This window comes from Galeopterus variegatus, unplaced genomic scaffold (assembly GCF_000696425.1).
Source record: "Galeopterus variegatus unplaced genomic scaffold, G_variegatus-3.0.2 Scaffold20516, whole genome shotgun sequence".
In the NCBI taxonomy this organism is placed as follows: domain Eukaryota; kingdom Metazoa; phylum Chordata; class Mammalia; order Dermoptera; family Cynocephalidae; genus Galeopterus; species Galeopterus variegatus.
The window spans coordinates 1,170-13,220 of record NW_007746627.1 but is presented as its reverse complement, the minus strand read 5'-3'; the positions used below and the strand labels follow the sequence as shown (position 1 = coordinate 13,220).

General features: G+C 39.7%; 1 protein-coding gene across 1 annotated transcript; it reads left to right on the top strand.

Moving 5' to 3' along the window:
* Positions 1-1,618: 1,618 nt before the first annotated feature.
* On the top strand, positions 1,619-11,780 carry LOC103583200 (nesprin-1-like; the record flags this gene model as incomplete). Its single annotated transcript, XM_008564586.1, has 6 exons — positions 1,619-1,801; positions 5,985-6,128; positions 6,426-6,581; positions 8,118-8,282; positions 10,051-10,223; positions 11,627-11,780. Coding segments are annotated over 6 exons (975 nt in total), but the record flags the coding sequence as incomplete, so codon positions are not given.
* Positions 11,781-12,051: the final 271 nt, after the last annotated feature.

Below are 12,051 nucleotides of genomic sequence, written 5' to 3'. Positions count from 1 at the left end.
TATAAGATTGTTATTGCCAATGTACACATACAGTAAAAGACTCTTACAGAAGTCACAGAACTTGTATGTAAAATAGACAGAGCTGCAGATAGATTTTTTGTTTGTTTGTTTGTTTCTAGTCTTTTCTTCCCTTAATTGCAACTTCATGGTGCCATTCCACAGACCACCTTCAACACCAACATTTTTTAAGCATAGTTATTGAATTTGCCTTTCATAGTTGTACATGTCTGATTATTTTTTATACTAGCAGTCCTGAGTGGTTATAAAATTTGAATTTTTTTCAGAGGGCATGTGTATATAGAAAATTATGTATAAGTGTTCGTGCTTGAAATTTCTCTGTTAGTCACAGGCTCTGAAACAGTTGTCCATATCTACGTCGCTGTTTTGAATTCTTGGTTCATAACTTAATATAATGGGATAACTCTTGCTTTGAATGTTTGTTTCATTTAAAAGTTTTTCTGCTTGCTCCAGGCCAGGGAGTAGAACTTTAAAACCTCAGTTACCTGTTCGTCTCTGTTGCAGAAACCAGTACTATTTTTGAGGACAGCTTTGGTCCTTTTCTTGGACCCTCTTGTCTCAGCACAGCTACATGTGTGGGGGTGGCTGTCCATTAAGACAAATGTCCTCGTGAGGTTCCTTTGATCAAAACTCACAACATAGAATATCTACACTTATGTTTTTTTTTCAAAAATAAATAACCTTGAGCTTCTTCTTTCCATTTCTTCTATAACACTTGAAAATATTCATGGGAATTAACTGTAGGATACAGAATCCCCCCATTTCTTCCCAGCATCTAGCCAGATGGGAAAAGTACGTACTTTGGTGAACTTTATTGAATTACCCTTTGGCATTATGGCATTAACTTGTCCTTCTTAAGGACAGCACTATCAAACACTCTTGTTATGTTCTGATAAACTGCTGCTAATAATGTAATCTAATCCATTTAACAGCATTTGCTTTATTAAGACTCCCCAGGGAAACTCATCTCTTATCTCTTTCTAGGAATAGTTGTGCTTCTGCTGAGCAGATGGTTATTTTTATCGTATGGGCCCTGTGAGTTGTGTACCTGGTTGTGTTTACTCGTTTGCTTAGGCAACTAGGATCCTCAGAGCCTAAGTCATAATCCAGTTCCACCAATTATACAGAGCCACATAGCATTTATTTTGTAAACTAATCTTAGCCAGAGATTAGTTTAGTTTACAACTCTTATTTTCCCTTGGTCCTCATTTCCTCTCCTGTTTATTTTTAACCAATTGTTAATATTTTATGCAATACCTCGCAACCTTTTTAGGACAAGTCAGAATTTAGATTGGTGAATAAAATAATTTGCAAATTGGTAAATAAAATAGTTTGCAAGTCAGAATTTAGATTAATAAATAAAATAATTTGCAAATAAAATAAATTGCAGAATTTAGAATGGTAAATAAAAATAATTTATAAATTGGTGAATAAAATAATTTGCAAATAAATAATTAAAGCAAGGGCTGGATCATTTAATATATATAATAAAAATAGTTTATTTCTTTTCTTTGATTTCATTGGGAAATACATAGAAAAATCAAATTATTTTAAAGCATGGAACATTGTATTATGCCTAATTTTATATTTTTCTTTGTAGGAGTTTTTGTCAGAAAGTGAAAATGGACAGCACAAGCTAAACATGATGCTATCTAAAGGAGAGCTTTTGAGTACTCTGTTGACCAAAGAGAAAGCTAACGGTATCCAGGCCAAAGTTGCAACTGCAAAAGAAGATTGGAAAAATTTTCATTCAAATCTCCACCAAAAGGAATCCGCCCTAGAGGTATAACATAGCCAACCACATGGGCATATTCTGTGTTGTTCATTTGTTTGTTGTTGTTTGTTAAACCACAGTTTCAATATATCCAAGCCCCCTTGTCAGTGGTTTTGGTCATCCCTCCCTAAATTTAAATGGACAACTGGATAACTGTAAGAAATAGCTCCGTGCTAGAAGTGTGAGCCTTCCTGAGGAATTAAACAGCTTCTTGCATGGTAGGGTCTATGATCACAGACTTGGCCATTCATTTTCCCAATAGGAACAACCAATTTTATATTTAAGCATGGCACTTAATATTTCATTTAAAATGCCTCAATTTTGGAAGTTGTTCTGGAAGAATGAACAGAAATATCCATGTAAGGCTATAAAATGCTATGGATAAGAGGGTATATTATAACTAATGCAAATATCAGGTAATAAGTTTTTAGGAGTTAAGTATGCAAGGAGAGGGTGTTTACACAATTTCATTTTCTCCAGACACAATATAAGCTGAATTTATTATAACCATAACATACTTACTGCCACAATGCAATGATTTTTTTCTTCTGAGATCATCTTTTTTATGTATAACTCTTCTCTTAGAAGAAAATTTAGAAGCATGGGAGTGAGTATTTTTTCCTTTTAAAATAACACTTCCTGGAAGAATAGATGTTTAATTTGATTGTGACCATATAAATGGCAGTTAGAAAAAAAAATAATAGGGAATTAATATTCAGGAAGAGGAAAATGTGTGCTTCCCCAGTTCTTTCATAAGACCTCAGTGGTCTTTATATAAGACCACTGAATTCTCTCTTGCTGTTCTGTCATGGCAGGCATCCTTCATTTAATAGAGTGATAACCATTGTGCGGTGCCTAGAAATTTACCCTTAACCGTACAGGCAATGTGGCCTGAGCTCCAAAGCATCAGCTGTTGAGTGTAGTATATCTAGCATTGATTGCAAGATTACCTAGTTCAAGCTCAAGAGTAGGTAGTAGGTCAGGAATTGCCTGTTTTCCTAATCTGCCTTTCTCCTCATGACAGGTGTAACTCTTATTTGATCCATGTCTCCCTCCCTTCCTTCCATCCCATTAGGAATAGATACATTGTATTAGTCCATGTCTGTCACTTATAACAAAATACTTGAAACTGGGTCATTTACAAAAACCCAACACTTATGGCTCACAGTTTTAGAGGCTGGGAAGTCCAAAGTCCAAGGAACACCTCTGATGAGGCCTTCTTGATGGTGGCTCTACAGTGATTCAGGGTGTCCCATGGTGAATGGCTTGAGCAAGAATGAACTAACCTTCTCACTCGCTCTCCTTCTAAAGGCATCAGAGCCACATCCATTACTCCATGAATGGATCAATCCATTCACAAGGGCACAGTCCTCACAATCTATTCACCTCTTCAAGCCCCACCATTCAATTACCATAAAAGGATTTCCCATCCTCTTAACAGTTACAATGAGGGCTAAGCTTCAGTGAGTCTTAGGGGACATTTAATCCACATCAGACATAATAGTGCCTCTTATGTGCCAGGCACTATGTAAAGAATACAGGAGGGTTCACCTTTTGCCTTGCTTTGGGAAGTTTACTTTCTAAAGGGGAAACAGTATGTAAGAGATGATTACAATAATAACATAGATATGTTGAAAAGGTGGTAGTCACTCATAGAAGGACGCCATTAACTCTATTCGGAGAAATCAAGGAAGGTTTCCAGAGAAGTGACATTTTGACTGAATCAAGTGGTCTTTGAATTTACCTAGGCTGACATGCATTTCAGGTAAAAGCAATTGAAGGCACAGGGCCAGGGAGTCATAAGTGCCAACTATGAATGGGGGACTTTGAGAACTTTGACACCAACACGAAATTTTGCAAGAAGAGCAAAAGAGATAATATTGGAGATGAAGATTAGGGCCAGATCCTATAATGTCTTGTGTACTAAGCAATTTGACCTTGACTCTCAACCAGGGTTTTTTAATCTGAACCCCAGATACAATTTTCCCAAGGATGAAACATAATCCGTGCTATGCTAGATGCATAGGTCAGAAGTTAATTCATTATGTAGAATGGATGCTTTAGGACACTAGGACTTAATTTTTTCCCAGGGCCTGTTTGAGAAAGACTGAGTGAGGAATCTGCAGATCTTTAAGCTGGAGATAAACACGTAAATTTTCTGACCACAGTGTAAACCAGAATGGGGGACAGGAAGTAGTTGGAAGACTAGAGAAAGCTTTTCATAATGATCCAGATGCGAGAGACTAAGGCCTGACTTAAGGTGATAACAATAGGATAGAGAATTTGTCTTTGAGGTAAAACACAAGAGGACTTGGTAACTAATTAGATGAGGGGCATGGGGAAGAAGTTAAGTTTGAATCCTCAGCTTCTACTTTGGAAGGTGGTGTGAATGGTGATGCCACTAATTGAGACATGCATATAGTAGCAAAAGTAGTGTTGGAGGGGATGCAAAAATTTATTCAGTTTAATATGCATTACATTTGATGTGCCTGCAAGATTTTCAGGGGCCAGTGACCAGGAAAGTAGCAGTTAGCACGCGTGCAAAGCTCAAGAGAGAGGGTAGAGCCGCAGGAACAGCGGTAGTGAGATCTCACCAGTGTTGTAGGCACGTAACACGAACAAATCTGCATTTAATCCTCACAACCGTTCCATGGAACAGGAACTCTCTTATCTTAACCACAGGGTGGTCAAATAATCTCATAGCTCGAAAGTAGTGGAAACAAGTTCAAACCCATCATCTCAAAATGCGGTATAAATACAGTTTTATAAATATGGGGCTTTGAGAATTTGTTAGTGGTCATTGAAACCATTGGAGAAATAGTTGGGAAAACATGCAGAATGAATATTTAATGGGAACCAATACACCTCTGTATAGTATTTTTAAAAGTATATAAATAACTTTAGGAGTTTAGGAGGAATGTTAGAACTTAATATCAAATCTCATCCTTATTTTTGTTACCTAGGCCCCTTGCTCAGATCCTGTGACTGCAAGCCTTGGAAAAAGACCCAATTTTTTTTGTACTAGACCTCTGACCGAGCCCCTAATACTCTGTTTTTCAGTGCCCTTTCTTTGTAGAAACTAAGTTCCTGATCACAGTCCTCCAGTTTTCCCTGCTCAATGGCCCCATGAGATTCCAGCAACAAGGAAGATGGAAACACCTGGAATTTATGAATTTATTTAACTATTCAACAAATATTTGTTGACTATCTTCCATTTGCCAAGGACTCTTCTAGATTCTGGGGATACAGCAAAGAATAAAACAGGAAAAAAATCCCTCCCTTGTGAAGCTTACATTTTAGTAGAATACTCCAGGAGTTGCCTTGATAACTGACATTTGTGAGGCAGTGTTAACTTTCGAGGGCATTCCCACAGCTAACCCATCTCCCTCAGAGGTGAGCATGGCAGACATAATTCTCCCCACATTGTAGACATCCTGGACCAGATACAGATGGAACCTGAGCCTTTCTCCCACACATTACATTGGTCCTTGCTACAGAGATTTTTCAGCTAACTTTTATGGACTTGCTCTTTGACAAAATGACCTAAAGTTCTGGTTAATTTTAAAGCCTTTAATTGGTTCATAAATAACAAATTCAAATTTACATCAATCTAGGACTTGTTAAGTAATAAAGAGTGGATGTAGACACCTTTGCTAATGCGAAATGGTACCATATAAAACTTTATCAAGTGCATTTTACAGCTACTGGTACCCACACAGTATCTATGAAAGTATTTACAACATTCTTATGTGATAAGCACATGACACTATTTGGTATTTCTTATCTCTTTATAAATCAGAAAAAAACTGTTTTCTAAAAACATAATAAGCATGTAAATGATGTATGTATGTGACTTCTTGTCCCATCATTAGTCAAAATCAACAGAATGTTTACTAACATTTATTTATATTCCTACAAGGTACCATGGTGTGTCCCAGGAAGTGTAAGACACAGGCCCTCCCCTCATGGAGGTTGTAATCTAGTTGTGAAAGCAAATATTGTATTTTAAAAAGTAGAGCCATAAAAAGTTCTTAAAGGATATTTAAAAATTATACGAGTGCCAAGGTAGAGGAAGGAATGTTCCAGAAGGGGAGGAGGCTATATTGGGGTGGGTTTTGGAAGTCAAGTGAAGGACTTTGGACTTGCTATGAAATTTTTTTTAAATTCCCTGACACTTTGTAAAACCTTGTAGAATCTAAAGATCCAAATGAAGGACTTTGAAGTGAGTGCTGAGCCTGTACAGGACTGGCTGAGTAAAACCGAGAAGATGGTCCATGAGAGCAGCAATCGCCTCTACGATCTGCCGGCCAAGAGGAGAGAGCAGCAGAAGCTGCAGGTGATGAGGCCCCCGGTGCCGAGTCACTCAGCTTCATACCCTCCTCTGTAGAACGAGCTTTCAGACGCATGGAGTGTATCCTCTCCCTATTTGCACCGATTTTATGTTTCTGCTTTTCCTTTGGGGTGTGCTTTGTTTCCTTCCTGTCGTGCTCACTGTGTGTAGCTTGGAATTGATAAAGCCTTCAGGGTACACCGATTGCTTGCTAATGCTGATTTCCATGTTCTCCAGGCCATAGCTTCGCCCGAGATGTGCATTCCCCCAGCCTCTGAATAGTAACTTGCTTGTGCTTTTCAGTCTGTCCTTGAGGAAATACACTGCTACGAGCCTCAGCTCAACAGGCTGAAAGAGAAAGCTCAGCAGCTGTGGGAAGGACAAGCTGCCAGCAAGAGCTTTATGCACAGAGTGTCGCAGCTGTCTTCTCAGTATCTAGCGCTAAGCAATTTAACAAAGGTAACGCCTGGTGCGTGCTGTGTGTGAGTGTGGTTCTGATGTTGCAGACCTGGAGGTGTGGTAGGTCGTGCAGGGTGTCCCTCCTGACATGCCGTCGGTGTGGTGTCTCCAGCTTGCAATCTGAATTAATCATTTGTGTTGCACCAGCTAAATGTGGTTCTCTGCAAAGACCCGGGAGACTTCAAAGATGGAAGAGACTTTCAGTCTCTGTTATTGCACAAAATATTCCTTTTAATCTTGAAATGATGTTCTCCAGTGCTTTGATTTTGAAGACTCAGAGCATAAACTTACGGCAAAATTCAGAGTTTTTGTTCTGAAGAATCTCAGATTAAATTGCTTTAGAAAAACATGAATTCAGGGCAATTTAAATTTTATTGAACTAAATATAGGAGTATAGGGTAATTTTTAAAAATTTGTCTAAATTTCTTTTATTCATTATACTCATAGTAGTGGAGGATGTGTTTATTGGTAGTTTCAGTTCAGATTCCAGAGCAGAGCTCAAAATTGGCAATGCCACATATAACTGATTATCTCTCTTTTCAATAGCTTAGAAAAAAGTAAATGGAATCCCATAATGACCTCATTTAGAGCATTCAGCTGGTTTAATGCAGACCCATCTTGAACTTTATGGTGCAAGCCTATCTTGAGCTTCATGTGGCTTGTAACATTTATTCCCCATATTGTTAATTTCACATGTTTAGAATGTAGGGAATCTACCACGATTTTTCTTTAAATTATGCTCACCTATTTTAGTGTGGATTTGCTTCTGGTCTGCTAATTTGAATCTTCAACAAAACATCATTGAGCTAGTCACATTAGTATAGGTCTTGGAGTAAATAGTCGATGTTTAAACACATGTTTACCCATCTTTAGTTTATGAATGTTGCTTTTTTCTGTGTTTAGAGCACCTGGCACATATCTAAAGTTAGAATGAATTAAGGACATCTTTCTATTTCATTGTATTTAGGTAGATACCAACAAGTAATAGATATTTGAATGTTCTAAGAGCTATAGACTGTTCTTATAATGTCTTCACTGTGTTGAATATGACCTGTAGTTAATAAGTAAAATCACATGAATGGTCACAACTTTAAAAATTTAGGGATATTACAAAATCTCAGATTATAATTTTTTAGAACTCTGGCTACCATATAGGACATATGGGTATGTAGTATCATTTTAGCCTAATGTGATATGCAAAAGCTGGAAACTGCTTTTATTAGTCTGCCAGACAAGGCATTAGGAAGAAATTTTACTGATTAAAAAAAACAAATCGTGATTGTCATAAAGAAGTTGAGGGACATTAAAATAATTTTTTCTGCTTTTCGATTCAGTTATTCTAATATGTTTACTATTTAGGAAGACATTTCACATCTCATCAACTTAATACAGACTTACATCATACCTGTGAAGCATATACAGCTATGACTGACTGTGGTTGTTTCAAACAAACTGTTAGCTTTATAATGTGAGTAGCTCTAGGCTGTGAAGGCTCTGTGAAGTGGACAGCCAGAAAACCATTTTTGTCATTTCCAGGAGAAAGTGTCAAGAATGGATAGAATTGCTGCAGAACACAATCAGTTCTCTCTCGGGATTAAAGAATTGCAAGACTGGATGACAGATGCCATTCACACTCTGGATTCTTACTGCCACCCGACATCGGACAAAAGTGTGCTGGACAGCAGGATGCTCAAGCTTGAGGTACGCAATTTTCGAGAGAAATATTTCTAACTTACAGAATTTCTTTTTCTAGAAATTTCTCAAGTCTCCATCTGCCTGGCATGATTATGTCTCCGTCTCTCTACAAGAAACTTTAGAACGCTTTGTGGGTGTGAGCCTCCTTGTCTAAGCATTGCTGAACGATTTGACCCCAGCTGCACTCAACCATAGATGATTTACAAAAATAAAAGAGAACAAACCCCAAATGTGATTACTTGCTTGATAGCCATTTAAGAGGCTATTTTCAAATTATATTACAGACATATTTACTTTGAGAAAATATTCTTTTTTTTTTTTTTTTTGTCTTTTTTTTTGTGACCGGTAAGGGGATCGCAACCCTTGGCTTGGTGTCGACTGCACTGCACTCAGCCAGTGAGCGCACAGGTCATCCCTATATAGGATCCGAACCCGTGGCGGGAGCGCCGCTGCGTTCCCGAGCGCTGCTCTCTCCCAAGTGCGCCTCGGGGCCGGCCCTTTGAGAAAATATTCTTTTTTTTTTTTTTTTTGTCTTTTTTTTTGTGACCGGTAAGGGGATCGCAACCCTTGGCTTGGTGTCGACTGCACCGCACTCAGCCAGTGAGCGCACAGGTCATCCCTATATAGGATCCGAACCCGTGGCGGGAGCGCCACTGCGTTCCCGAGCGCTGCACTCTCCCAAGTGCGCCACGGGGCCGGCCCTTTGAGAAAATATTCTGATGAGCATTTTATAGGGAAGAACATTTTTCATCTTATTCAATTCACTTGCCTGCCTGTATTATTTAGGCAATTTTCTCCCATCCCAAGGTATTAGTTTTATTTTACATTTGTGATGAAAATAATTAACCTCCATTCATTCATATACTGGGTGTGTTCTAGGAGTCTGGCACTCTGTCTTGACACCAAAGAATCAATGGCCAATAAAATATGGTCTTTGTCTTCAAGGCTTTCATTGTATAAGGCTGGAGGTTAAAATACAGAAGACGATAGCAGATATGGATAGACACCCAGGAGTGGAGCCGTGCAGGGGCGATAGGGTTCAAAATTGGAGCAGGTTTCTTAGGAAGTCTAGTACCTAAACTGAGTTTTTAAGAATAATGGAGAGCGTTATCCTGGCAAAGATGACTGGGTAGAGTTTTGAGAATGGTACCACGGAGGGGAAAAATGTGAGCAAAACCTGGAGGAAAGAAACAGCACGGCGGTTCCTTACTGCTGCAACAGAAACAGGTGGCAATGGGTGGTTGAAGCTGGGGCTGTAGAGGTTGGCAAGATCCAGATGAGAAGAGAGATGAAGCTTTGCCCTTTAGGTGATATTACCAGCTTTATAACTTTGCAACAAAACTTACATCTTATATAGAAAAAAAGTAGTGCTTATGAACTTGAAATGCATAATTTATTTCTATAGGGTCGTTGTGTTAGAGATCTTAACATTTATAAGCTGTTTATCCTATAACTTTTGAGAATTCGTGAATTCTACTGTAGTATATTTTTCCATTGTTAAAACCAGTAAAATAAAACATCAGTGTAAGGAAGAGATTAGTCAGAGAAGACCCCAACTTGCAAAGCCAAGTCTTCTAGACACCAAAAGGTGACTGGTGACTGGTTACTGGCATCACCAGCAAAAGGCTTCCCCACCCTCCACCCGAGTAGCCTAGGAGCTCCATGGCCCAACAGGATTGCATATCATGCTACTATCTTCAGGAGCTCTGCAATATTTGAAGCCAGAGATGTTAAACATGCAAATGACAAAGGACCTCTGTATTTGTTTTTATAGGCTCTATTATCAGTGAAACAGGAAAAAGAGATTCAGATGAAAATGGTAGTGACCAGGGGAGAATCTGTCCTTCAGAATACCTCTCCCGAAGGCATTCCTGCTATTCAGCAGCAACTGCAGAGTGTGAAGGATATGTGGGCAGCCCTGCTGTCTGCAGGGATTCGATGTAAAAGGTGAGTGAACCTGCAGCTGAGCCCTGGCAAACCAGTACTAAAGGTCACTGTGGTGCTTCAGTGACAGACCATTCTTGGGAACTTCTTTTCTTTCTTTCTTTCATTTATTCTTTCTTTCTTTTTCTCTTTCTTTCTTTCTGTTTCTCTTCCTGTCTTTGCTTCTTTCATTTTTCTTATTAGAACAGAAGAAACTGGCAGGTATAATCTTGCATTTAGGTTGATCTGCAAATACTATGCCTACATTTTAAAATAACTAAAAATGCATGTTTCATTTTGCTGTTGTTCACTGCTTGAAGATCAAAAGATAAATAAATGTTTCATAATGTAGTGATGTATTGATGACATCCAAGTCATTTACTTGGGAGATAACCCCAGTGTGAAAGAGAGATGGGGAAGGGGTGGGGCAGCCGATAAAGGGTATATTATCAAACGAGTTATTATGTATGGGCAGCTGGGGCTTAATCCGGCTCAGCATTGCTGGGAGCTGATGCAGAGCAGGTGCCTCAGAGTTATCCCCAAGGGCAGGGAAGCTGGGGTATTCGTGAACAAACTCCCATGAGTCAGGAGGGCAGTTGATGGTCACCCCAGGGGGCAACAACCCCCTCCACCCCCCTCACTGCTTGTCTACATTGTCCTTGAGCTGAGAGGACATCAGGGACCAGAGAATGTCCTCGGGCTAAGAGGTTTCAGAGTGCAGTGGCGGCATCTGCACTGCTATGGTCTGGCAGTACATACGGGGGGGCTCACTGACAATGTCCGCTGCAAAAGGCCCCAAAACATGGTGGAAAATTTGACACAAACGATTGATGGAATTAAAAATATAACATGCCTAATAAGACAAGGAAGTGCTTACTTTGTCTGTAAGAGAAATAATTAAGTTTTAATAATTAGACCAGTCAGGAAATGTTGCCTGTTTTTCACTGTGATTTTCTGATTTTTAAGTCTCAGGTGAGATGGTTACTGTGCTTATTTTTCCTCGGGTCTTCTTTCCTTCCTTTAGTAATTCCCTTCTTTCTCTCCTGCTCCGATTGTCCTGCTCAACTTGATAAGAGTTCAGTGGTGGTTCTCTCCCTGCCCAGAGTTTTGGCTCCAGAAAAGACCCATCTCAGGGGATCTCTCCTGGTTTTACCTTCAAGCTCCTCCCTGTGTCTGTGTCCCCTGGTCACTGACTCTCGGGTTTATGTCCAGTCCCACTTTTCTGCCTGTCGGCCTGGATTTAGCTGTCCCCTGCTTCCTGAGGCTGTCCTTGCCAGAGACCTCGACTCGGATCGGATCAGCCCTGGCCAGCCTGCGTGCTCCCAAGCCTGACCCTTTCCTGATCTCTGGACCCCCTGATGGCTGGAGTGGACACCAGACTCAGAAGATTCTCAATACAGGTTACTTTTCTTTCAAATCCCTTTCAGTCAACTTGAAGGAGCTCTTTCTAAGTGGACAAGTTATCAGGACGACGTTCGGCAGTTTTCCAGCTGGATGGACGGCGTGGAAGCCGCCCTGCATGAGTCTGAAAGGCAGTACGCGGAGCTGCGGGAGAAAACCACCGCCCTCGGCAAGGCCAAGGTTAGAGCCGGGCTTCAGGTGACCCTTGTTCTCCCACAGGCTTCCTTAGAATGCCACAGTCAGAGATGCGCTTACCTGTAGGCCAGGGCTGTACACATAAGTAATTATAGTTGGGGCTTATACTGTAACTTCTAATGGCTTCTTTAGCCAGAATTTGTTTGTGGTTATTTTATTAGTGAGTGAAAATTCTCTCTTTTGGGAAAACTGTGTAGACCCATGGTTTATGATATAGACCATTTAAAATTTAGCAACTTCTAATATCTTTTAATAT